The sequence below is a fragment of the Cervus canadensis genome, chromosome 14 (assembly GCF_019320065.1).
Source record: "Cervus canadensis isolate Bull #8, Minnesota chromosome 14, ASM1932006v1, whole genome shotgun sequence".
Lineage (NCBI taxonomy): Eukaryota > Metazoa > Chordata > Mammalia > Artiodactyla > Cervidae > Cervus > Cervus canadensis.
The window spans coordinates 13,034,814-13,061,606 of NC_057399.1; the positions used below are offsets into that span (position 1 = coordinate 13,034,814).

The 26,793-nt window shown below is 52.5% G+C and overlaps 2 protein-coding genes across 3 annotated transcripts; both read right to left on the reverse strand.

Annotated features, from left to right (window-relative positions):
* Positions 1–329: 329 nt before the first annotated feature.
* On the reverse strand, positions 330–4,940 carry CCIN (calicin). The gene is made up of 2 exons (XM_043486888.1): positions 4,111–4,940; positions 330–2,280 (listed from the first exon to the last, which is right to left on the reverse strand). Exon 2 carries the CDS (start codon positions 2,178–2,180, stop codon positions 414–416), a length of 1,767 nt encoding a protein of 588 aa, XP_043342823.1. The 5' UTR covers positions 2,181–2,280; positions 4,111–4,940; the 3' UTR covers positions 330–413.
* Positions 4,941–6,217: 1,277 nt separating this feature from the next.
* On the reverse strand, positions 6,218–26,441 carry GLIPR2 (GLI pathogenesis related 2). Of its 2 annotated transcripts, XM_043486889.1 has the most exons (5): positions 26,293–26,440; positions 16,978–17,086; positions 16,526–16,629; positions 14,369–14,446; positions 6,218–7,696 (listed from the first exon to the last, which is right to left on the reverse strand). In XM_043486889.1, exons 1-5 carry the CDS (start codon positions 26,303–26,305, stop codon positions 7,536–7,538), a joined length of 465 nt encoding a protein of 154 aa, XP_043342824.1. In that variant the 5' UTR covers positions 26,306–26,440; the 3' UTR covers positions 6,218–7,535. The 2 variants fall into 2 exon arrangements, with proteins under 2 accessions (XP_043342824.1, XP_043342825.1); XM_043486890.1 differs by lacking the exons at positions 14,369–14,446; positions 16,526–16,629 and having other exon boundaries at positions 7,630–7,696; positions 26,293–26,441.
* Between the last annotated feature and the right edge of the window lie 352 nt (positions 26,442–26,793).

Here is a 26,793-nt window from a genome sequence, read left to right on the forward strand (position 1 = left end):
AGCAGTGCTTTACCTGTCAGTCTAGCACGCGTCTTCAAGGTGACTACAGGGGTACAGGACGGGGGGCCTTTCAGACATCACCTTGGCCAGTGCCTGGGAGATGCCTCGATCTCACCCACCCAGGATCCCCTTCCAGCCTCTGCTTGGATCCCTTCAATGATGGAGTAGCCCTGAATCTTCACCTACCGGGAGCCAGTGCCCAAGATATGCCTCAATCCCACCCACCAGGAACTCTTTCAGCCTCCAGTAACAGGGCATCCCTGAATCTCCCCCCACTGGGAGTAGCCAGAGCCGAGGATCTCCACCTTCGGGGCCGAACAGAGACTAAAAAGGAACCAACAGCTTCCTCTCTTTTTCTCTCATTAAATTGTGAATAATAATGCATTTACTTATTCTCCCACTTAAAAAGTTGTTTAAATCCTTTGAAGAATCTTGCAAGGTAGCTTGGCTAGACAGCAGGCAGGACAGTCCAATGCCTCCGGTGGGGGGGCCAGGGTCTTCCACTCGCCTGCCTTTTGGTCCAGCAGGTAGGCATTTGGGTTGATGGTATAGTCCTTTGTCTGGACATCGCTGGCTGTGGTGACACCTCCGCACACAAACACTCTATTGTCTCCCACAGAGCATATAGCGTGGGACACATCCAAGGGGCAGTTGTTGGGCAAAAGAGGCACGGAGCTGGTCGTCTTGTTGGCCTTCACCTTCTGCAGGTTGATCTCCACACTCTGCCGGTGGCTGTACACGCAGAGGATGTTGTCTTGATGGAAAGAGAGCAGGGGCCGGTGGTTGAACTCAATGGGAAAGGTGATACACTGGACCACCTCCCCAGTGTTGGTGTCGAAGCAGTCCACCACCCCGACCCGGGAGATGTAACCCTTCACCAAGCAGCGCCCAGTGACAATATACAGGTTCCGGTCACCCTTGGTGATCACGGCTGTGCCGTCCATAGGAATGCTCATCTTCCCTGCCAGGCACCAGGCCTCCTTGCGCTCATCATAGCGGTAGATGTTAGAGACATAGCGCCTCGGGGCGATGCTGCCCCCCACCGAGTACACTGTTCCCCCGCAGGTCACCATGGTGTGGAAGACAAGCCCAATTGGCAGGTCGGGCAGCTTGGTCCAGGAGTTGTCATCCATGTCATACCGCCAAGCCGTCTTCAGCCCTGAGATCTGCTCCGTGGTCCCACCAGAGATGTAGATGTAGCGGCCGGCAGAGGTGGCGCTCAGTGCCGCTGCTCGGTAGGGCATCTCTGAGAGCTTCAACCACAGGTTCTCCTGGATGATGTAAGCAAACACGCCGTCGTTGAACTTGCCATGGGCCTTCTGGCCCCCTAGGATGACCACTGAATCAAGCAGGGCCCCTTTGCGCTGGTAGCTCAGCAGGCTGGTCGGCCTCTCCTGCTTGCGGTCCACAAGGACGCTTTCAATCAGGGTTGAGTGGGCTGAGCTGTTCTCCATGCACAGCAGCTTGTTGCTGGCATACATTAGCGTCTTGTTGGAGACAGCGTTGAGGTTGATGTAATTGAAGAACTTCTTGAAATACTTCTCCCGCTCATCCTTCCGGAAGCATACCCAATTGATAAGTGCGTTGAGAGCCTGGTCTTCGTTGAGTACGTGCAAGTTTTCATCTCGGAGCAGGCGGCCGAAGATGACAGGTGGACAGCGCATGAAGTGCATGCAGCCCTCAGGACTGGCCCAGTAGTGGAAGTTGTCCCGAATGCCAGAGTAGGCCAAGTCTGACACCTCTTTGAGCTCAAACAACTCAGCCAAGAAGAGGTAGCGCAAGCAGTTGGCACGGCGGATGGACTTGATCAGGAAGTCATTGCAGTGAATTCGAAGGCGGGGTGTGTTGAAATACTGGGCCCCACGAAGGAGCTCTTCCACATTCTGTTCTGAGATCACCACCTTGCCGCTGTAGAAGTAGTCTAGGAGCTGGTCCACTGTGGTTGGACTCAGGTAGTTGGGGTCAATGGTGATAAAGAGCTCATCGGTGGTCTTCATGTCATGGTTGGAGATGAGGTTCTTCACCAGCGGGGAGACTGCAGCCAGCACATTGCGATGTGCAAAGAAGACATGGTGGTCCACAGTCAGGGCTATGTCCCAGTACTCTTTGCGTTTTCTCTGTTTGTTCAGGTTCTGCAGTACGAAGCTGTTGTAGTTTTTCTCAGTGAATTCCAATTTCATGGTGCTTCTTGCTGGGTGAGACAGAAGATCAGCAGCAGGTACTGGAGAACAGACTTTCTCAGGCCTTTGGGATTCAGATTGATGGTTGTTTGCAGAGCAGCTGATCAGGGAGGAGTGGGAATGAGAGAGAGGATGATGTCATAGAATGGATGAGGTCATCACAATGCAGGCCCCCCTCCCTGAGGCCTTTCTCAGAGGCACAGGGCTTTTCTCCCCTCTGATGGCTCTGATCTGCCAAGGCCAGATACCCTGCCAGGACCTGGTCCAGGGCCCAGAACTCAGGAGGAAACTCAGAGATGGGTCACAGCTCCCACCTGGGACCTTCAACCTCACTTCAGGGCTGCTTCTGGAATGTCAGGGCCAGTCTGGGCGGGGCTCGTATGGGGAGGGCTATTAGGAAAGCTGGGGTAAGGATGTTTACATCATCTAGAGGAATGTACATTGCACAGGGGGGAAACCGAGGCCCACAGAAGAGCATGAACTTGCCCAAGATCACGTAGCCAGTTGGAAGCAGATCAGGGCCTGAAACCCAGTCCTTCTGGAACCCACCCTTCCGGGATGCTCCTAACTACTCAGCTTTCCTCTGTCTGTGATTCTCAAGCCCCAAAGCACCTTTCACTGCCAAGGCTCCTGGATATTAGAGAAGAAAAAGCTCTGTCCTTTGGCTTCTGACCTTTGCGGCTACAGAAATCATTCTTCACATTGGGTTGGCCAAAAAGGTCCTTCGGGTTTTCCCCTAACAGCTTTCGGAAAAATCAAACGAACTTTTTCGCCGATCCAATAAAACGGAGAGGTAGCAGCCCCTCAGAGAGCAAGGACGCAGGAGTTACTCTCGGACCGGGGGATGGGAGGGCCCTCGAAGCCCTGATTATTTCAGTTTCACGGAATACCGGGCCATTCTGTCCACACTTCCAAGTCTCTAGCTTGTAAAATGTGGGGGGCTGGGATAGGTCAGCTCTCCCCGCCAGCTGGGGACCTGGACAAGTTTCTCATTCTCTCTAAACCTCAGTTTCCCCCGCTGTGAGATGGGAATAATAGCTGCATCCGCTTAAAAGATGGTTAAGAGTTTACAGGAGAAAAGGACCGGAAAATGTTAAGCCCAGTGTTTGGTTCGCAACAAACGTTCAACAGATGCTAGCTGCCATTTCACTAGTTCGCCTGGCTGGCTGCTCCTTTGGTAAACACTGGTGGTTCTCTGGGATCGCGGGCAAGTCTGGAAATCCCCATCGCCTCGGGGTGGGCTCCGTGCGGCGGCTCAGCCGCGCGGTGGCGCTGGAGAGTCATCTCCCGCCTGGGAACCGCGCGCTCCTCACCGCCCCCCGCACCGCCCCCTCCGCCGACCCGATCTCCGCCAAACACCCTGTGCCCATTTTCCAGACAGAGGTAAAGCCTCAGATAGCGGGCGCACGGCCGGGCGGCGAGAGAGGACACATCCAGAACTCTAGGCCGCTCCCTTGGTGCCCCGCCGGGTGCCACGTCCACGGCCCACCCCGCCTCGAGCCGGCGTGGGGCTCCCCGAGTTCCCTCTTGGGCGCTGCTGTGCCCAGGAGGGGATAAGGACCAGCCGGAGCCTCCCACGGAGGAGGGCCGGCTCCTGCGGGTCCCACCCGGACCAGCCTTCGAGGGCTCCCAGCACCCGGCTCAACAGCGTAGGCCCTGGCGGCAACGGCAAAGAGGAACGGAGAGGACTTGGGCTCGGACCGCACCCTTGATCCCTCCAACTTGGGCCCTGAGCCCCGCTCCTGACCGTCAGGCCGTCTTTAGCGTCTTTCCTAGGAAAACTGTCGCTGCAGCCTTGGGACTGTGAGCCTGCCAGCTCTTTCCCTCCCTGCGTAGTCAAGTTCTCGTTATTAACTGCCGGTCTCTCCCTCCTCCCTTCATTCCAGATCTGGCTTTTTCTTAATTTGAAAATTTATTTTAGAGTACTTACCTTTTAATGCTATATTTGTTCACCTTGACGTCTCGAGGGTGAGAAGCACTCAGTCTCTTGAGATACGTGTCTGCACAAGGCTAGAACCTTCTGTTTTCCCCAAGGGAAGGTTTGGCTTTCTGCCCTTCCAAGGACTAGCTCTGTGGCTTAGGTGAGTTCCACCTGGTCCCTTCTCTCCCTATGAAGATAATTAAGCTCTAATTGCTTCTCCAGCTCTGATCTCTGGAGAGGAGAGGCCGCTATGATTCAGGTGGAGAAGGATGAGGCCTCTTGGTGCCTAGGCCAGACACTTTATCACTTCCTTTGGCTTCTAGGCCTGCCCACCCAGGGGTAGGGGATGAGTGGGTCATCCATCACTCCTTTGCCCCCGCCCCCACCCCCACGTTGATGGCAGAGGTGGCCATGCCCCTCTGTTTTCGTTTCAGGTCCCAGAAACCATGGCCGGAAGATCTCTCATCAGATGCTTCCTTCTGTTTTAAGAAAGTTAGGTTTACAGGGTGTCCTGGAGACCTTAGAGGATCCAGTAGACTTATTTCCATGTGCCAGACCTTGTACAGCTAGACAGATTGTGGCCCAGAGAGGGAAGGGGCTCATTCAACTCAGTTCACAGAGCTAGGACTGGAAGCCAGGGTGCCTGACTCCTTCCTCTGCCCTCTGGCTGCAAAGAAGAGGTGGCAGTCTGGCTTGTCTTCTGCTCACGTGGAATTTGTGGTGGTGGTGATTTAGTTCCTAAGTCGTGTCCAACTCTTGTGACCCCATGGACTGCAGCCTACCAGCTCCTCTGTCCATGGGATTTCCCAGGCAAGAATTCTGGAGTGGGTTGCCATTTCCTTCTTCAGAGGATCTGTGTGACCCAGGAATCGAACCCACATCTCCTGCATATTGCAGGCAGTCTCCTGCATTGCAGGCAGATTCTTTACTGACTGAGTCATCAGGGAAGCCCTTGAACTTGTAGGAGTTGCCATCTTTACAAAATCCATTGTAAGAAATTAGATTTGTGCCCACTCACTCAGCCAGCTTTGGTGTCTGGCTTGTCTTCAGCTTAGAAATCTCCCCTGGTCTGCTTGTTCCTTACTCCAGCCAAATGAAGAAACAAACTCCAACCTGACGGGCTTGGCTCCCTGCCAGGGCCCATCAGCCAGTTAGGTGTACGTGTGTATTGGGTAGAGTATGTCCCTAGGAGCTACAGGATGTTCAATGACTGGTCGTTGAGTTTGTCTTGTTCGTAGTAGCTGCCCAGGTATGGCCAAGGCCCTCAGCTTCTTGCACAGGTCAGCATTTTCTGTTGCTGGAAATTGCCTGGAGGGTGGGAGTTGGGGAGGCCTCTATCTAATATTTTATCCTTCTGGGGACCACCAATTAATATATCAATTTGTTGGGAAGCCCTGAAGAAAATGAAGGGTATGTTTTAAACATAGATTTGGCCTGGAACTGGAAAGGACAAGAACAGTCTTCCTGTCTTGCCACCTGTTTTATACCTCTAACAACTGGCTTTCTCACTTCCATATATTTCCAACTCATAACTGGGCTTACACATTGCTTTGACTGGCCATGGTCTTAATTCAAACTCATGGCATCCTTATTTTTTCAGTTCCACTGGTCAATTCTCTCTGTATTTCTTAGCTCAAATTCCTGGTCCATGGCCAGGCTAGGGATTGGCTGCCAAGAATCACATGTCCACTCTAGTCCTGTCAGCTATGTGACGGTAGGTCACGTGATTCAAAACAAGTCTACAGGAGAGGGGTTGGAGGTATTCAGAATCCCATCTTGAGGGATTCTCCCATCAAGATGGGCGATACCTCCCATCAAGAGGTATCCCATCTTGAGTTATCTAAGATGGGAACTCAGAGTTATTGATTACCTTAGTTACTGGTTAAGAATCAGGCACAAGCGACTTCCCTGGTGGTGCAGAGGTTAAGACTTCACCTTCCAATGCAGGGGATGTGGGTTTGATCCCTGGTCAGGGAACTAACATTCCATATGCCTTCGGGCCAAAAACATAAAACAAAAAACCCAGAAGCAATATTATAACAAACTTGACAAAAAGATTTTTTAAATGGTTCATACCAAAGAAAACCTTAAGAATCAGGCATGAATCACATGGGAGTAAGATATTACACTAAAGACTTTATTGCTATCCCTGGGTGAGATGAAGGGCACAGCAGAAGCCTGTGTTCACAACAGAGACCTTCAGGAAGCAGGTCTCAAAGACTGGCCCGCAGACTCCCGGCCCTGCTGTCTCACTGCCCGGAGATGCCATGGTTTCAGGGACACACAGCTCGGCCCCTCCCACCTGGACCATATGGAGTCCTGATTTAAGAGGACTTTGTATAGTCTGAGGCAAAACGCAGGACTAAGTCAGCGCCTCTAAGCCCCCGCATGGGATGTCTCTTTGGAACACTCGGGCCTGTGACACATTCCTGGAGGGAGCGGCCTCACAGCTGCGGTCACAGCTGCCAGGAGCAGGCTGGGGCTCCCCCCCTGCGTGGGGGGACGGCACAGGCTGGAGGGCTTCCTCTGGGGACTCTGAGTGAGCTCACCCTCACCCCCGCGCTCACTGACTTCATCATCCAAGGCTGCTTGGCCAAGAGCCCAGGCGGAGTGAGGGGCTTTCTTCCAGAACAGGCCCCGGGCCACCAGGCAGAGTGGGGGATGGGTGAGTCGCAGGCCTGGCCCTGCTCCCTGGAAACCGAGGTGGTGGTGGAGGGGCGGCATCATGAGCTCTGAAATGCCAGAGGATCTTTAGAAAAAGAGGGTGGGCCGAGGGTGGTGGAAGATAGAAAAGTGCAAGGAAGTGAAGCTTTTTTCTCCATTTGTTCTTTGGCAATCCCACTAGAGAATTCCAGGAGGTGTGCAGATGACATCATGTCTTACAACTGAGAAATCTCAGTAATTCCGTGAAATGGAGTCTCTGCCTACCCTGTATCTCTGATGGAAACTGCTTTGTATTTACACGTTTAAAGCTGTATTTTTTGTTACATTTAAATGAGGGTTTAATATTCTTAAATATCTACCAAAAGTAGATTACAATGCATGAAGGTCCCATAAGATGAACTTCACTTTCTCAGCATCACAAACAGCTGGAATACAGAAAGTCCAGGGATCGGGGGTGGATATAAGTAAGAAGGTACAAAAAAAGTTTGCTTTAAAAAATTTTTAAAAAGTTTAAAAGTTGAATTTTTCCTCTCAAAGTCCAAATAACTGTAGCCTAGGGAATCATTGAGATAGAGGCTTTGTATGCTCATTTCTTTGATGAGAATGATTTCACGCACAACTGTCTAACCGAGTGTGTGTGCAAGAGACTCAGCATCACACTCACAAGCACACACACCCACGGGGACAGACACACAGCTGAATTTCGTTGTTCTAGGCACTTCATATCCAAGTTCTTGAGTCTGCCACCTTCCCATTCCACTGGACAAATATTACTTCTTTGGAGGCAGGACATTTTCCTCAAAGAAGCCCTGGTTGACGACATTCCCTGCTGGGAAGTATCTGGCCACGACAAAAGAGGACCCGTCACTTGCAGACGCCTTCCCCACTCCCATCTTCTTTGTATTCTTCCATACCATGGCTGTGAAGTGTCCTGTAGGAACAGGCATGGGGAGAGGGAAACGGGCTAGTTAGCAAAGCCTGGAGAATGGTGTTTCAAGGGACTCTTGAACTCCTGCACCATCCTGCCATGTGGGGGGAAGCTTGATCTTCAATTGCCAGTCAGAAGAAGGAGGCACAAGACACTGACCAATTTTCTAACACATTGGGTCCTCTCAATTAGCCATATAGACCCTACTCATCTCACTATCCAATGCTCAAAAGTTTCATGGTCTCCTAGAGATTATGGCAAAGCCCAGTGACCCCAACAATTAGGAGGTCACCCTACCTTGCTCCTACTTCCACCCCTTGCTCCAAACCACACTTTCAAGGTCACCAACGATCTCTGTGTTCCTTCCCAATGGTCACTTATTGTCCTTATCTTGCTTGACATCTCAGGAACATTAATAGAATAGATTCCTGTCCCTTTCAAAGGACTGTCCTCTTTTGGTTTCCTCTCTTGGTATTCACCCCGCATCACTCACTCTTCCTCCTCCTCTTCCGTCTCACTTGTGAATACTGGAAGACCTGCATTTCCCAAGGTTCAATCCTGGGCTTTTTTTTTTTCCTGTTGCCCTCTTCAGACCATTTCATCTTTCCTTGGCTCCCAAATATCTTTCTCCAGCCCAAATCTCTCCTCTGTGTTCCAAACACAACTACTTACTTGACATTTCCACTGGGATGACTCACAGGCATCTCACATGTAACCTACCCAAACCTCACTCTTGATCTTGGTCTCTCCCGTTTCCATGACCAGTAATCCTCAGGGTTGCTCTGCATTCCTCCTCCACCTTCATTTGCCCACAAACCCTCATTCAATCCTGAAGAGTCTAACTTCAAAATACATCTCTAGTCCTTTCATTCCCAAAACCATGGTCTCAAGAATGAACTTTTCTCACTTGGATCACTGCAATAGCCTTCGCCTGACTCTCCAGCATCCACCCTTGCTTCCTCAATTTACATTCCATTGATGTAACCAGAGTGATCATTTTGAGACATAGATCATATCTGTTTACTTCTCTACTTAAAAATCCCTCCATTGCATCTAGTTGCACCTAAAATGAAAGTGAATGCTTTGGTCCAGTGGCCTCCTTTCCATCCCTTGAACACATCCTGTTATTTCTTACTATGGAGCCCTTGCACGCACTGGCCACTGTATGCAATGCTCGTCTGATGACCAGTGTTTTCATGTCCCTTAGGTCCTGGCCCAGATGTCACTTGTTTAGAGAGGCCTTTCGCAATCACTCTTATTTCCTGAACACCTCCCTCTCAAGATGGCCTTACTGTACTGTTTCCCGCCCTCACAGCATTCTTACCATTTGCAGTGATATACTTGTTTGATTACTTGCTAAGCACTTGGCCCCTTCACTAGGATATGAGCCCCATATGAGCAGGAACCAAACTGATTTATTTATCAAAGTATGTGGAGTACCTGGCACAGCCTGACACATGGAGTGTGAAATAAAACTTTGTGGAATGAATAAATGGAATGAATGAGTGAATGAATGAAAGGCATATGGAAGAACCAACCTGGACTAAGTTCTGCCGTCACTGGAAGTGCAGGCCTTGTACGTTTTGAGCTCTTTGAGACCCAGACAAGTTAGAGCCTCCTTCAGTTCCCTCTGCTCTGAGCCACATAGCTAAGTTCCTTCTTAAGATATTGCTGGCCCCTCCAGACGCTTGTGGCTGCTGAAGCTTCCCAGTATCATTCTCCCACTGCTCAGGCTGCCTGCCCAGCACTCACTGGTCTTTTCCAGCTGCTAACATAGCTTAGCTTCTAACTCTGCTCTTGTTTTGGGGTCAAAGAACTGATGCTGTAACATACTCTTTGCTCAATGACCATAAATTCTCGTCTCCTGGGAGCAGAGATCAGGAGTTCATCCTTTCCACCTTTACCGCTGAAGATTCAGAGAGATCCTTTGACAGGTCAGTGGGATATTTACTTCCATGTCACAGAATGGCATTCATTTTCTAAAAACAACCCTGAAGAGATTATGTTTCCTCTTTGAGAGCAGGCACCATATTTGTGTTCTTGGTACACAGTAGATGCTTAATACCTGATGAAGAAAGGAAGAGACAGAAGGAAGGAGGAAGGGGGAAAATTGTGATCAGAGTAGCTAAGCTTCCCACTGGGTGGTTAAGAAAGAGGGTAACCACTTTATATTCATTAAGATGGATATTAATTTTTTTTTTAAATAACAAATGTTATTTGTTGATGGGGATGATGGGGAGAAATTGGAACCCTTTTGCTTTGCTGATGAGAATGTAAAAGGGTGCAGCCACTGTGGGAGACAGTATGGCAGTTCCTAAAATAATTAAATATAGAATTATCATATGACCCGGTAATTCCACTCCTAGGCATACACCCAAAAGAACAAGAAGCAGGGACTCAAATATTTGCACACCAATGTACATATTATTCACAATAGCTAAAAGGGGGAGAGAAAACAACTGCCCATGGATAAACAAAATGTTTTTGTATAAGGAGAATAGTCAAATTCATGGAGAAAAGTAGAATAGTAGTTACCAAGGCTTGGCCAGGGGCTGGCAGGAAGGGACTGGTGTTATTGTTTAGTGGGTTCAGAGTTTCAGTTTGGAATGATGCCAGCGTTCAGGAGATGGATGGTGGTGATGGGTGCATAGAAATGTGCGTGACTTAACCGCAGTGAGCTGTATGCTTAAAGGTGGCTAACATGGGGCTTCCCTGGCAGCTCGGTGGTAAAGAATCCGCCTGCCAATGCAGGAGACGTGGGTTTGATCCCTGGTCAGGAAAGATCCCACGTGCCTTGGAGCAACCAAGCCTGTGTACCACAACTATTGAGCCTGCGCTCCACAAGAGAAGCCTGTGTATCACCGCTGGAGAGCAGCCCCCGCTCTCGGCAACTAGCGGAGAGCCCAGGCAGCAAGGAAGACCCAGCACAGCCAAAAACAAAACGCGTAACATTTTAAAAAATTATAAAAAATGGTTAAAATGGTAAATTTATGTTAAGTGTATTTCACCACAAAATGAAATAAACAAAGGTAGGAAGGAGACAGGGCTGGTATCCACACTCTTCCAGTCAGGGAAGAGACAAAGTTTCCCACTGTGTCTCGTATTTGGTAAGGACTAAATAATCATTCATTGATTAAACTGTTTTTCCCCTATAGATGAACTCTATAATTTATAAAAATTTATTTATTATTTTATTTGGCTGCACTGGGTCTTAGTCAGAACATGTGGGATGTAGTTCTCTGAACAGGGAACCTGGGCCCTTTGCATTGGGAGCTCAGAATCTTAGCCACTGGACCAGCAGGGAAGTCCTCATTTTTATAATTTTTAAATGTAGGCATTATTTCTTTGTCTACATCTCTAAAAGATTTGTGATTACTAAATTCTTTATGAAAACAACCAAAACATAAACACTAACCTGCAGGACTGGTGTGATATAATCAAAGCAAGAATTAAAAGGAAACAAACGTTAACTACGGTTATGCATCCTGACCATTTACCCTTAAGCTCATGTTATCTATTGCTCAGTACACCCTGAGTCTCACCTCAGAAAAGAGGAAGCACTATTTTCCAATTCATCCTTGGTCCTTGAACTTTTAATCACATTTCTTTCATCTCCAGCTCTTCAGCAGCGTTGCCAGATGTCACTGCTTCTATGGACTGCCTTTTCATGAAGGCTCACACCCTTTTGCCCACAAGCCTTTTCTCCAAGAGACCACATGCTTTGGCCGCTGACCTACCCACTGTCTCCATCACCCAGAGAAGGAAGAGCTGCCATTTATCCACTGGTTGCCAAGAAAATGATTACAGACGCCACATGCACACCAACAGAATGAATGTCTGTGGAAGCCTTTTCCAAACAGATAAAACTAAGTCATCTTTCCTCTGACTGGAGAGGTTTCTGTCTGCACACAGATAATTAAGTCTGGGTATTTAGAGATGAATTACAGGACACGGCTTCCTTAGCAACCATCAGATACACACTGGTTTCTAACTCTAAACTACTAACAGCTTCCTTCTTTTTCTTTTTTTTCCCAAAAGGATCACATCCTCTTTCCTGCTATGGACCCAAACTTTCCAGAATATACATCTGAAAAACACATTAAATAAGTTACAGTATATCCTTGCAAGAGAATAAAAGAGAAAGCTCTTTCCCTATTGATATGATACAGTCTCTGCTAACCTGCCCTGTGAAGAAAGCAAGTGTAAAACAGATCACCTACCTGACACCAGAGTATAAAAAAAAGGAAAAACCACAACTTTAGGTTCGAGTGACTGTAAAGGATACACAGAAACTGGTATTGCTGGTTGGGAGGCAAAGCGCTGGAAGTCAGGGATGGAAGGAAGACTGTCCACCTTATACAGCTTGCAGACCTCATGTCATATAAATGTACTACTTATTCAGAATAAGTCAACAAGCCTATGCATTAAAAAAAAAACCAAAAACCAAAACTCAAAATAAAGGACCTGCAAGAAGCTATTTCTCTCAGCACAAACAGAATTGTGTCCTTCCTCACAAGACTCTGACCTGGGTAGGGGTGGGGTGGGGTCAGGGGTATTTTGAAGGCTCTTTCACCTACAGCATGGGCCTGGTCAGGGACGCCCTGAATCATGGTGCAGTGAGAAGCAGCTCTAGGGGTAGCTGACGCAGGGGGGACAGGCCTGAGTATCTTTAAGAGTCTTGCAAAACCCCTGCTTCTACCACCACCCAAAGCTGTGCTCCTGTCCAAGGGTCAGGCTCTGTGTGACCGCAGCCATTGCCCACTGGTGCCTGGGATGGAGTAGGGGCTGTTGGCTCTCGGCTTTTCCTCTTGAGGGGTGGGAGATGTAGAATAACAGACAAGACAGAGGGTCAGGGATCGCGGGAAGTTGAGACCAATCCCCAGCTCTGACACTTGAGAGATTCCTACCTTGGAGCAGAGACCATGGAAGAAGCATCAGATTGAAGATAGAAGGTAAAGAGAAGTCTTTTCCCCTTTCTGGGCCTCAGTTTCCTCCTCTGCACAATGGGTGGAATAAAGCCCCACCTTCAAAAGGTACTGCAGGTTGTGGAGGTGGAGACGCTTTTTACTATCAAGCGGCGTGTCCACACGAGCAACACCAATAACTTGCTCTGACACATGTGTGACTGCTCGTGAATCTTGCTCACAGGATGAAATAAAACATCTTCTGGACAGTGACCTTTATGAAAAGAAGGCCAAGTTCTGCCTACACATCGTTGGTCACTGGTAGGAGGCGGTCACTGTTGCTGCTTCACCTCTCAGATCTAATTACGGCAGAACGGGCAGTTCTCTCCCAGGGCCTGGCTGCAGCCTCCTGGTCCTGCCCCACGGGACTGAGAGGAAACGCCTCGGTGCAGAGGCTGCTACCTCTGCCCACACGATTGCAAGAACCCCTGCCCCCAAGGGTGAGCGCCAACCACAGGAAACGGTGACTGGCTCTCAGAACATGTCACTTCCTGCTTCTGAAGCGTCCTCCAGAGGGTGGGAGGCTGTCAGTGTCCCCACCCAAGGGTGGGGAAGAGGAATGGCGGGACGGATAGAGAATCCTCTGTTCACTTCCTCTGGGGCCTTCTGGTCAGAGGAACTCCCAGCTGCTTTGAAACCATCCTGGGCCCCGGGTGGACGTGAGTCAGTTCTGAGGAAAAATGAGCCTGGTGAGGCCTGTGAGGGGCAGGGGGGACCCAGAGCAGCTGCCCAGGGCTTTGGTAGGCTAATCATTCACTGCTCACATGGGCGGTCCATGGGAAAGTCTGGATGGTCCCATGGCCGGCTCCCTGCATCTAAGTCCCGGCTCTCAGAGCGTCCCATGGAGGCCACCGCCCTGTGCCTCTCCCTCGGGGACAGGGAAGGACAGGGCGCTGACCCAGGTTCATGGAGCTCACAGTGCCAGAGCTGAGACTGGATCCAAACGTCTCTGCATTCCAAGCTGACCTGAACCACACACTGGTGTGCAAGGGAGCAGGGAGACTACCTGGGAGGTTGGGAGGAGGGGGTGTGGGGGGGGTGTGGGGGCAGGAGGGTGTGAGGACCAGGGGAAGAGTCAGTGGCTCCGCAGCTTTCCTGATGGCCCCAGGAAGCCACTGGCAGTTTAATCAGAAGAGCAGCATGGACAGGGAAGGTCTCAGAATACTCTGGCTCCTGGAGAGCAGGCCCAGGAGTAGGATGACGGATGACAAGCGCTGAGGTACCACTCCTGAAAAGACACACTCAGCAGCTTTTCAGCCCACAGCCTCTGCACGCCACACTCCAGGCATCTGGAGAGCGCTGAGCTGCTGCGGCAGGAGCCGGCAGCTGGGGTACTCTTGGATGGAGGGGTGTGTGTGTGTGTGTGTGTGTGTTTGAAGAGGTGGGGATGCTTTTGCCCTCTAGCTGGGGTACTCTTGGATGGAGGTGTGTGTGTGTGTGTGTGTGTGTGTGTGTGTGTGTGTGTGTGTGTGTGTGTGTGTGTGTGTGTGTGTGTGTGTGTGTGTGTGTGTGTGTGTGTGTGTGTGTGTGTGTGTGTGTGTTTGAAGAGGTGGGGATGCTTTTGCCCTCTGGGCAAAGTCAAACCAGAGAAATATGGAAGAAGTAAAACAGAAGGAAAGTGACTGATTTTCAGGGGGTTAGTTCCTCTGAAGTCAGACCCAGACTGCAGCCCCGCCCCGGGCCAGGTCACTGCTGCGTCCACATCACTCACCGGTCCCAGAGGTGAAGCCAGGCTGCTGAAAGTTGTAGTTCTTGATCTCACTGTACCATCTATCAGCCACCTCCTTTCCTGTAAGGCAAAGACACTGCTGACAACTCGGCAGCAAAATGAACCGACTCCCTGTTCCTTCCATCTCCCATAAGCCCCAAAGCACCCACCCCTCAGTTAGACATTTCATGAAGCGCCGACGGGCTGACATGGGGACTCTTGCCCTGGAGCACATCCAGGCTGAAGGGAGGGCCTTCTTGGGGGTTGGGAAGAGCCCTGACCTGAGGTCGGGGGGCCTGTGTCTGTGTCCTTGCCCTGCCACTAATTGGCTGTGCAATCCTGGGCAAGGCCTGCCCAGTTCTGGGCCTCTCTACAACAGGACTGAATGCAACATACTCCAAGGGCTTCTAACAATGCTGCGAGCTTTCCGGAGACTCTGCCCTCATCCCACCGCAATACTTGCTTCTGACACATCCACAGGAGGAAGTGTAGTTGGGCTGGCGGGTCAGGGTCTCTGCTGCAGGCAGAAGAGCCCTCTCCTGGAGCATCCACTGGTCACAGCATTCCCCTGGGAGCAGTTGAGCTCAGGGCCAGAGGGCAAGGAGCCTTGGGCCTCAGGGCAGTAAGTCTTGAACTTTAACAAGTGCACGAATCACCTGGGGCTCTTGTTAAAATGCAGCTTCTGACTCCGGCAGATCTAGGTGGAGCCTGCATTGCTAACACATTTCCAGGTGCTGTGGCTGATCCATGGACCACACCTGGAGTGGCAGGGCCTCTGAGAGCAGTGGGAAGCTTTTCAAAATTACTGATGCCTGATACTGACTGTTATCAGTGTCTCTGGAGGAGAGATCAGGCACTATACTTTTTTTTTTTTTAATTTTTTATTAGTTGGAGGCTAATTACTTCACAACATTTCAGTGGGTTTTGTCATACATTGATATGAATCAGCCATAGATTTACACGTATTCCCCATCCCGATCCCCCTCCCACCTCCCTCTCCACCCGATTCCTCTGGGTCTTCCCAGTGCACCAGGCCCGAGCACTTGTCTCATGCATCCCACCTGGGCTGGGGATCTGTTTCACCATAGATAGTATACATGCTGTTCTTTTGAAATATCCCACCAGGCACTATACTTTTAAAAAGCACCACGGAAGATCCCAGGGCGCAGCGAGGGTGGGGAACTGCTGCCCTAGAGGCCACCCACCCAACCCCTCTCAGTAGGGATGGGGACACTGGGGCCATGGAGGGTAGCAGACTTGCTCAAGGCTCCACGGGGAGCCAGCGAGAGGCTGGGAGGGAGCCTCATCTCCTGCTGGCTCTTTCCCGCCCCCCTCCCTTCTCCCCATCGGAGGCCCACAGCCTGAAACTGGGGAGGGGCTGCGGGCCTCGGGCTCTACCTTCCTCAGGGGCAGGCCCATGCTTTTCGTGGAGCTCTGCCTGGAAACATAGAGGACTCCAGGGCCTCCCTGGGGAACCCCCAGGAATGTGAGGCCAGGGAGGGAACAGTCATTCTCCTGCAGGGGAGGGAGGCGGTCAGAGCTCGAGGTGGCTCTCTCCAGCATTTTTCCTAAAAAGCCACGCCAGCACTGTCAGAGCCAGGAAGTCCACAATGTTTGGTCAGTGTGGTGGGATCACCATCCAGGTTGTGACTTTGGGTGAGGAATTGCCTTTCCCATTATTATTACTTTGTCCAACATGGAAAAAAGCTCTATTGCACTTTTCTCATGAAAACAGTTAATACACAAGCACTGAAAAGACTTTTGGAAGAACGTGAGGAAAGTAAAATTCTTCTGTAACTGGGGATGCTGCAGCGCCCACAGGGTCAGGCCGAGACTCGGCACAGAAACGGTCTCTCCCCCGCCCCCACTCTCAGCTGGGAGTTCTTCTGCAGGGGGTGCGGGGGCGGGAAGTCTGACTCATCTCTGTGTCCCTGGCACCCGGCACAGGCCTGGCCCTGAGCTGGCCACTGGAGCCCTTGTGGTGAACTGCAGTCAGCCCCTGGGGGCAGACAGAGAGCTCTGGGCTTCTGTTCCCTTCTGGGCAGGTAGCGCATCACGCAGACACTATGAGGACACTGAGGAGGACTTCGGGAGGAGCCTGAATACTGGATGTCCCAGGCCCGGCTCAGGCAGTGGGTGGCAAGCTGAGAAAGGACCCACCTGTCTGATCGTAGGATGCCCATGCCAGGTTCTCTCCACACTGGCCACGACTGGACTCTGGGCTGTGCTTGAGGATCCTCGTGCTGGCCAGGGCCTCTGAATACCTGCAGGAGTCCACGGTGCTCCCTTAGAGCGAGTACAGCCTGGGGAAGCCTCCAAAGTAGGAGCCCTAACCTAGTACGGCTGAGCTTCCGTCCCTGCCCTGGGCTCGGGGAGGCAATCAGGAGCATCACATCTGCATCACTTCTAAGCCCCTGCTCCAGTCCCACTCTACAGAGGAGCAAACTCGGGCTCAGAGGAACAATGGGACCTGCCCGGGTAAGTGGCAGAGGGGCTATTCAAGTATGGCCATGTTTGCCCCGCAAGCCCGCATCTCTCCTGCATCCTGGAGCCCGTCCGTGACTGCCGCAGGGGCAGCGCCGTGAAGGGCTGTGGGCGCTGGGGGCACTCACTGCTGAGCCTCCCGGTTGAGCTTCTTGCAGAGCTTCAGTGGGGGGACACCATGCTGCCGCCGGTACTCATTGTGGGCCTTCAGGACCTCGTCGTTAAACTGCTTGGAGGCTGCAACGAGTTCAAGATGGAAACCATCTCAGTGAGGAGAAGAGAGCCACGGGAAGTAGGAAAGTACCCTGCGGGCTTCAGAGCATGGCCCAACTCAAACCTGAGGCCCCATGGCCAGGCTTGCTGCCCCAGTCTCTGCACACCAACACCCCCAGGACGATGTAGGGCCCCATGGAGCATGTAAGGAATCTGGGTCTTTATTCATGGCGATGGGAAGTGACTGACTTGGGGAAGGGGGGTGAGCCAGGGAGATCTCTGTTTCTAGAAGACCCTGCTGGCTGCTGAGTGGAGGACGGGCAGAGCAGATGGAGCGGGGCGGGGTGCTGGATGGTGTTGGACAAGGAAGAGCAGGACATCCGAAAGAAAATGTGTGAAGGAGACTGTATATCTCAGGTGGGACCTATGGTACATGCTACGGGAGGGCTGGGAAGGGCTGCAGATGGGAGCTCAGAGAGAAGAGGCCTGGCCGGGGAGCAGGGGTACCCGCACTGCCCCAAGACAGAGGGGCAGATGGAGACAGGAGGACCGACCAGGGCAGGACAGCATCAGGAAGTGGCGAGAGGGGGAGAGTGTGGGAAAGAATGCTGTGGGGGGGGGGGGGGTGATCAGCTGGCCTCAGCAGGTGAAGGAAGGTATGCCCAACTGGGTCCCAACCTCAGAAGGGGCAAGGCCAAAGGGGCTGGAGTTGGGAGAGGAGAAGTGGTGAAGTCAAAGGTAGGCCAGGTCAGCAAGGGACAGAGGTCATATCAATTCGGATCTGAAATGGAACTTCATCTATCCCACACCCTCCATCCATCTCTCCATCACTCATCCACCCACCTACTGACTCATGATGTAAGCAGCAGGGTCCAACCACCCATCTATCACCCATCCAACCCCAGCTCATCTATCTGTTCATCTGCTCTCCGAGTGTGTCCTCTGTGCCAAGTCCCGTACCATATGCCAGGGGTTCGGACAAGTTACCAATGTCCTTCCCTCGAAGAGCTCACACCCAGGAGGGAGAGAGTCTTGAGAACAGCAGCCAGCAGTGTGGCAGGCTCGAGGTGTGGGTGAGCACAGTGCAAGAGGAACCTGGAGCAAAGCAGCCTACCATGGTCTGGGGATCAGGAAGGTGACCCCTGATTTGAGGCCCCACAGATGTCTGAATAGGAGCTGGCCAGGCTAAGACTCTGAAGGTGCTGACCTCAGCCTTAGGAATCTGGGAGGATGGGCGGACCCCCTGCCATCACCATGGAAATGGTTGAGTTACATGTGAGGGCCACAGGGGGTCCACAGAACTGAGCTAGTCCCCTCTGGCACGAGCCTGTCTCTGAAGCCTGCTGTGGGCAGAGGGTATAAACCAGAGGATGAGAGAAGCAGCCCTCCACCCACTGGCCCGAGTCACCGTCACCAGCCACCTTTCTCCTCCTCTGCGGTCTTTTCCCCCAGAGGCCTTGGAGATGAACCAGCAGGGTTCCTCTTCCCCTCCCTCAGCCAGATCCCTCAGGTCTCCTGGGCCTTCAGATTGAATCCCCTCGGGTCACTAGGGGACTTGAGGGAAGAAGACCCAGGGCTTGCCCTCTGGAGCTTTGGGCTAGACAGTGACCAGGAGAGGGAAGGAAACTGCAGGCCAGGCCAGTGGTGGCCAGCGGTCACAACCTCCAACACTCTGGGGGCTGATGGGGCAGTCTGGTGGGGTCCAGTCATAGTGATGGGAAGTGTGACAGGGACGGGAAAGAGGTGCCAAACGCCAGGATGTGGGAGGTCTGGATTGACAGGCAGAGACGGGGAGACACTATGACAAAGGCGTGGAGGTGAAAACCGTGGCCATGGTAACAGGTCATAAGGCAGAGGGTGGAGCTACCACCTGAAGTCCTCAGGCCTGTGTGGCCGAGAGCGAAGGTGCTGTTGAATGAGTACAGAGTTTCAGATCTGCAAGACGAAAAAGTCCTGGAGATCTGCTTTGCAGCACTCTGAACACACTTTACTAAAAAGTGGTTAAGGCGGTGAATTCTATGTCATGCGATTTTTACCAGAATTAAAAAAAAAAAGAAAGATTTTGGGGGACTTCCCTAGGGCTCCAGTGGCTAAGATTTGGCACTCCCAATGTGCAGTGGTCAGGGAACTAGAACCCACACGCCACAGCTAAAGATCTCACGTGTCACGACTAAGACCCAGCACAGCCAAATAGTAAATATTAGAGAAAAAATTGGGGTTTCACATGTTACTGATAATGGAGTCACAGAGGCTTTTAAAGAATATCTCAGGTGGAAGCGGCAGGAATCACAGCAACTCATGGGACCCACACTGGAGCCTCACCAACAGGACACTAAGGAGGCAGCAGGGTGGCGTGGTGGCCAGAAACCCACGGCTCCTGGGCGATGTGCTGCTTGCCCTACACAAGCCCGTGTCCAGCTGCAGTTCTTCACCCAGCCCAGCCCCCAGCCTGCATTAGAGTCAGTGACAGTCTGACGTGTGTACAGAGGTGGTGATGAGGTGGAGAAGGGGCTGGGTATGTGGTCTCATAAGGGATGGTAGCAAGAACTGCAGAAGATCAGACTTTGGAAGATGCAGCACAGGTCCCTGCTGAATTCTGGGGCCCCACAGGGCAAAGTTGGGAACAGTGGGTGGAAAGGCAGGATGACGGATTTCAGCTCAGCCTGAGAAAGATCTCCGTCTCCATCAAAGCTTTCCGAAGACTGAAAGTGCTGCCTCACATGGCAGTGGGCTCTCCAGCACTGGGGGCATACAAGCAGGCGATGCCGCTCAGAGGAATGCAGGCAATGGAGGCCCAGTCAGATGACTTTTAAGTCCCTTCCAATCCTGAGGGTGAGGGTGAGAGGAGGCAAGATGACCGACTGACCCCAGACTTCCAGGAGTCAGTGTGTGTGTACATGCAGGGGCAAGTGTGGGTACCCACAAAGTGGGGGAGGGTCTCTATCTGAGTGACAGGCCTGGCTAGGCCCACCCTAATGTCCCTTGCAGCTCCTATGTACCAGTCAGGCCCCGGTGGGACACCACGAAAGATGCATGGGTCTGAGTGGCGTGGGCAATGGTGACCACGGATGTATCAGGGAAGGCCCCCTGGAGGAGGTGATGAGGGGGCAAAGGCGCGGGAAGGGCCAGGGCAGAAGGGGACTGGTATACGTGGTGCTGTGAGAAAGAGGTGGAGTTATGGGGAATGGGTGGGTCACTAAGGCAAAGCCAGTTTAAAGATAGCCCTGTGTGATACAATGGACCCTGGACTGCTCAGGCCCTGAAGTCTCCTTGGCAGTGAAAGTGAAGTCGCTCAGTCGTATCTGACTCTTTGTGACCCCATGGACTGTAGCCTACCAGGCCCCTCTGTCCATGGGATTTTCCAGGCAAGAGTACTGGAGTGGGTTGCCATTTCCTTCTCCAGGGAGTCTTCCCAACCCAGAGAAGGGACATATAAGGCTGCTGAAAACTAGGTCACTGCAGTCCCAGAATGTGGGAAGTACTGAAACAAAAAGTGAAAGTTCCAGCATCAGGGTTTCTAGGAAGGAGTCAGCAGGGTCGCCCTCTCTGCCTGTCACTGACTGGAAAGCCTGGGGGCCCCATAACCACACCCCTGGCTGATGCAGGGGTGCCCTCCCACCTCAGCAGCCAGTCCCAGCCCAAGTGGCTCCTCTGAGCAGAACCCGGCCCCAGGGAGGCAAGAGACCTCCCAGGGACCACACCCAGCAAGAGACACACCCACTTCTGTAAAAAGACCTGAGGACAGATAAACAGAAGAAAAAGAGAACCCACCCATCCCTGCATCAGGCAGGGGGAGACCTCAGAGCCACCCCACGATGGGGGAGGGAGGGTTATGGCTTCATTTTGTAGGAGGGCAAAAGAGCATTCCCAGGTGGCTTAGCAGTAAAAAAAAAAAGTCCATGTGCCCATGCAGGAACCGTAGGAGATGTGGGTTCAATCCCTGGGTTGGGAAGATCCCCTGGAGGAGGGCATGGCAAGCCACTCCAGTATTCCTGCCTGGAGAATCCCATGGACAGAGGAGCCTGGCAGGCTACAGTCCAGGGGGTCACAAAGAGTCAGATGTGACTGCACACAGGCTGGCAGACTGAGGCTCAGAGAGGTCATACAGCCTCAGGGTACCAGCCTGGAATGAGGGAGGGCCTTCCTTCTGCTTGTTGGCCAAGCATTTCTGGGTGCCAGGCCTGTGTATCATCTGATTTACTTTTCACCACCTTTGTGGGAGCTTTCACCACTGTACCCATTTTTTGGATGAGGAAACAGGCTCAAGAAGATAATCTGTCCACGTTCCCACAGATGGTCTAGGGGTAGGCCCCCAAGGAGGGGAACCACGACACTGAACCCCAGCCCACTTCAAGGGTCACCAGACAGAGGAAATCACTGAGAAAAGGGGGCCAGTAGACCTAGGAGGAGGATCAGGCCCAGTGAGGCTGACAGCTGCCTTCAAATCTTTGAGGGGAAAGAGGAGGAAGAAGGAAGAGAGAAGAAAAGAACTAAGATTTCTCAAGCACCTCCTCTGTGCTAAGCCCTTTGTAGACAGACCTGCCCAAGTCGTCCCAGAGGAAAGCCAAGGGCTCCATGGTCCTCAACTGGGGCTTAAGGTCAGAGCGGCTGGAAGGGGCTGCCTGAGATTGGCTCCCGCGGCCAAGGGGAGGGGGCAGGCCAGGGTTAGGTGGAAGACAAAGGCGTCTTGGGTGGGGCTGGGTCTCTCAAAGGTCCTTAGGGCAGAGCTCCTAACTGTGGAATAAAGACTCTGAGGAGGGCCGTGCCCCTCCTCCCTCACAACTGTTGGCTGGAACAGACCCCTCCCTCAGCATTCGTCCTCTTCTGGCCTCCCAGAGCCCAGCTGACTCATTTCTCAGCCCTCTCCCGACTCCCCATCCAAGAGGCCCAGGACCTGCAGGGCCAGAGCTGGAATTATGAACAGGCCCCTTCTGTCCCCTGGCAAGAGGCTAGAAAACCTTTGGGGCAAAGCTGGTTTTGCTAGTTTATCAGGAAGGAAAGAATAAAAACTTGATTAAAAAAAATAAAAAGAATGAGTTCCAGATGGGTAGCTTTTTCAGCCTGGGTTCCAGGAAATTCAAGAGGCAAATCCCAGCTCTGCGTTTTATTAGCTGTGTGATCTTGGTAAAGTTGCTAAATCACTCTGTGCCTCATTTCTTCCATACACAACATGGGGATAACAGTATCTACCTCACAGGGTTGTTGTGAGAATTAAATCAATCTTTGTAAATGCTTTAGATCAGATCTGAAACAAAGTGAACCAACTATAATTCAACTAAATGTCACCTATAAGTATTGTCATTACTGTGGGGCAGAGACCCATTAGCCTGGGTTTGGGGGGAACTCCCCTCCCTGATTTTACTGGGAGCAGGGCTGCTGGTATTTAACTGGGTCTTTGATGACCTTTTTCAGTACCTCTGAGCTCATGTACTTGCTGAGTGAAAAAGTGAGCACAAGAACAGATGAATGAGACTCTCACACCAGCACTGAGGACATGGTGCTTCTCATTATAGACGAGGAAACTTTGGTCTTTGGGAGGACATGTGACTTGCCCGAGGTCACACGGTGAGTCCACACTGGAGTCAGATCCAAGAACGTCCCTCCCTTGCCCTGTATCTCACACACTTTCCACCTTACACGCTTCTTCCAGACCCTAAGCAAGAATGACAAGGGTGTCCCAGGGTATGCCTTAGGCTGCCCCTGTGTGGGCGGATGATGGTCACGGAAGAACCGAAGGAGGCAGGGCAGGGAGAGCGCTTGCTTCACCAGCAGAGAGGCGGTCTCTCTCCAGCCCTGCCCGCCGCCACCCAGGCCTGCCTGCCAGCACGCTGCCCTGTTTCCTCATCTGTGTGAGAAGGAAGGATGACATCTGTGGTTTTCAAAATAGCTTAAAGCAGGGAAACCCTTTTTTGAACCTTTCTTTAGAATCAACAGATGAAAACAGAACTGTGGGGACTAACCGGCCCATGCGGCCTTCCCCTGCAGAGGCGTGAAGGCCCTGCTCTGTAGAAAATTCCTGGATAATTTGGTCCCTGGAGGTCTTTCTGCCCTGATGACCTCTGGGGCTAGAAGGTGTGGATCGAGGGACAATAAGATTCTTAGCGATAGAGAGTGTGTGGTTGTCCTTCAGGGCTGGAGACCAGGCTGAGAAGCAGGTGACGAATGATCAGGCAGGCAGGTCAGCACCCAGCTGGGAAGTCAGAGAACAGGGTGCAAATGTTTGTCCACTGTATGAGCTTGGGCAAAGTACTCAAGCTCTGTAAATCCATTCAGCTGATAATAAGGGCCTCACAGGCTGTTACAAAAATTGGTAACACATATGAAACACCCAGCTTCAAGCCTGGCACACAGTAGGGGCTGAATGATTGGCAATCGCTATTATTAGGGACCATATTAGAGGCTTCCACTGAGCCCCAGGCTGTTGCCTTTCTCTGCTCAGCTGCAAACTGAAGCCCAGCAGGAAGATGTGGGCCAGGGGCTGGACCTAGGAGTCTCTGAACACTGGGCTTCCAGACTTTAAGCTGTGTTGGTTGTGAGACACTTTCCAGCAATGCCCACTACCCCAGTAGCTCTGCTGTATATCTGAGGTTAAAGACTAGAAAGAGATGGGCCCCTGTGCAGTGATGAGGAAACTGAAGCCCAGAAGGGGCAAGCTCCTTACGAAGGTCTTTACAGAACCACAGAGACCCCCTCTCTGGATGCACGCCTGTGATGTTGCCTGTCCTCTGGGCACAGACAGTCTCAGGCTGGTGGCCTGGAACGTCAAGTTTGGGCCTGTGTAACCCAGAAAAGTAATTTTCTCTTGGGGACCCTTAGGGGAGCTGAATACTATCCAGGGGGCTCAGAGTCTTTGGGGGAGATGAGTAGAATGCATGTGGCTAAGGGCCAGTATTCTGGAAGGTCCCCAGGTCTGTGGAGGTTAACCATGGGAAGGGGGCGGAAACTGCCTGAACCAGCTCTAACTTGCTTTCTGCCACCATCCTGGAGACTCTGCAGGACTCCAGTCTCTGCAGTCCTAGAAGGTGTCATCACCTTCCTGCACCTAGACTCACACCACTTGACCTTTCCTTCTTATTCACAAGTTAGTTACCAAGTCTGCTTGAGGCTACCATCTTGAAAATCCATCCCCGCTTCTTCTCCAGTCCCTTAGATGTTTCTGTTATCTCTTGCTTGAGTAACTGCAACAGTTTCTCCCTGACCCCTACCTCTACTCCCTCTCCAGCTGATCCACCCTGGAACAATTCTGGTCCCGAAGCTTTTAGATCAATGCCTTTCAATGGCCCCCCAGGTCTCACAGAGAAAGTCCAAAGTTCCAAGACACTCGAGAGTCTGACCACCTCTTCCAAGAACCTTCACTGGATGCTTGGGAAAGAGATCCACCCCCCACCCCCAGCCCACCACAAGCTCCCACTGCTCTTCACCTGCACCTGTCTTGTGGCTTGGATCGCTCTCCACCTCTTGCTAGAGCCATGTACTGCCAGTTTCTTCTACAACCAGCTTTCTGATGCATTTTATAAACCACACAAACACTCCTAAGGGCAGGGGCCATGCCCTCTGCAGCACTAGGTCCACAGGTTGATACAGAGCTGACAGATGATGGAAGGGAAGAACGAGGGAGGGAAGGAAAGATGGAGGGAGGGAGAGAGGGATGGATGAGCAGAGAAAAATGGGCACCCAGCAGTTCTGGAAAACTGTTTCTTAGGAAAGAAGCCAGAAACAACTGATTAGAATGTAGCTTTAGATAATTTGTGGACTTCCTCCTAATCTGTAGAGAAAGGGACTAATTTCCCAAATAGGGATTTCAAAGGGCCCTCTCACATCTGCCATGCTCTCCCCCACCCCCACCACTAGCCTGTTCTTTAACTGCATAATAACTATGCCACCTTTCCAGACTGCCAAAGACCCTGGGGATGATACCGGCCATCTTCTTTGTATAAACAAGGAAACAGGCACAGAGAAGGAAAGGACTTCGCTCAAGATCACACAGCAAGTGATTAGCAGAGCCAGGCTGAAAGCCAGACCTGCCACTGCAGATAAGGCAGGCTAGGCCCAATGCCAGAGAAAGTCACTTCCTCCAACACTGGTACCTCAGAAGTCCAGATCTTGAGGACGGATTCAGGAAGAGACCCAACTTTAAACCATCTGAGGCTGACAACTTCAACTTTCCATGAAGTGGGGCTTTTGAACTCTTCAAAATCTGTTCATTCAAAAGCCTCCTGTGAGGCATGAACCATACTGAGATAGACAGGGGTCCTGGCTGTCAGTGAGGAGTTGGTGGGAAGCAGATCTTTGGCTGGGTAGAGTCCCAACCTGTTAGCTGGGAGGGCTGCAAGAAAGAAGACACCAGGTCAGGAAGTGGGGTGCGGTACTAGTCTAGGTGTTGAGCCTAGAAGGATGGGGAGGATTTTCAATTTCACCGAAGTGGGAGAGGTGAAGTGGTGGTGGTGGTGAGCGCTGGGAAGGGGAACCCAGGGGAAGGATCCAGTGCCATAGCTAAGTGCAGAGGCAAGAAAGGGGTGATGGCCAGCTCCCTGAGAGCCCCACAGTGGAGCTGAAGAGTGTGTACTATGGGATGGAAGTTGTTCGGGAATAACAAGAGGAGACCTGGGTTTTAGAAAGTTCACCATGGCAGCCACCGTGGTGAGGATGGACAGCAGACAGGTCAGAGAAGGGGGAAGCCTTTGTGTGTACTCCTGTGTAGCCTGAATCTGGCACGGGGTGGGAGTGGGGTGCCTAGAGGAGTAGGCACAAGGATAGAAAAAAAGGATGCTCAGAGCTGTCTTTCGCAGGGTTGGTCGGGCAAGCTGCTTTGCATCAAGAGATCTTGTCACAGTTCTGTGGCTTTTTCCAACTCTAACCCTGTCCTGAAACAAAGCAAAAGCCACGCCTTGGCCGGACTCAGCGCTAATCCCATCAGCGCCTGGAAGCCCTCCCTGACGCAATCTCTGGCTCGCAGACGGGAGGACCCTCCCTCTGTCTCGCCTTCGCTCCCTCTCTCCCGGTGGCCCGACGGCCACCTCGGCTTCCTGGCTGCCCCGGAAACTGCCCTCTCCATGAGCCCCTCCATCCCGCACCCTGCGGTCCCACAGCGGCCGGAGCCGCGTCGCCCAGGCGGAGGTGGTCGACCCACTCCCCCTGGGCATCCAGCCAGCTTCGGGAAGAGTGACAGCGAGGACCTCGGAGCCCCGAGCCATCACCGCACCCGGGTGCTGCTAGCCCGGCGGGCTCACCTGATTTGCCCATGGCAGGCTCGGCGCGCTGCTCCGCTCCCGCTGCGCTGCGCTGCGCTCCCTCCTGGCCCGGCGCGGTTCAGAGCCGAGGAGGCCGGGCGGCTACAGCCCCTCCCCCGGCGCCGCCCGGCCCCCGCCTTATAAGGCAGCGGCAGCTGCAGGAGGAGTTGCCTGGAGCCATCCCGCCGACTGCCTGGAGGAGGCACCGCGCCCCGGCGCCGCGCGCGCCTCCGGAGAATTTTGCCCGCCTGGGGCCGCTCAGAGCTCTCCAAGTGCGGACGGGAGCCCTGGCTACTGGCCCCGAGCTGCCCCTCTCCGGACCCCGAATGGGGGTGCAGAGGGAAGCCCGCGCCTCCTACACAGTTCTTGGTAGATGCTCAGAGACTGATTCGCTAAGGGGACCGCAGGGCTCGTTGTCGGGGAGTGAGGGACGGTTCCGACCCGCGTCACGAACCCGCGTGACCAGGGCTTGGTGCTCTCCCTGGAGCGGCCTGACCCCCA

Excerpts from the sequence above, each read along its gene's own strand:
- CCIN (XM_043486888.1), bottom strand. The coding sequence starts at position 2,180 with ATGAAATTGGAATTCACTGAGAAAAACTACAACAGCTTCGTACTGCAG.
- GLIPR2 (XM_043486889.1), bottom strand. Across the intron at positions 16,630-16,977 it reads CTCAACCGGGAGGCTCAGCA|GTATTCAGAGGCCCTGGCCA; the intron begins GTGAGTGCCCCC and ends GGACTCCTGCAG. Across the intron at positions 14,447-16,525 it reads GGCATCCTACGATCAGACAG|GAAAGGAGGTGGCTGATAGA; the intron begins GTGGGTCCTTTC and ends TTTGCCTTACAG.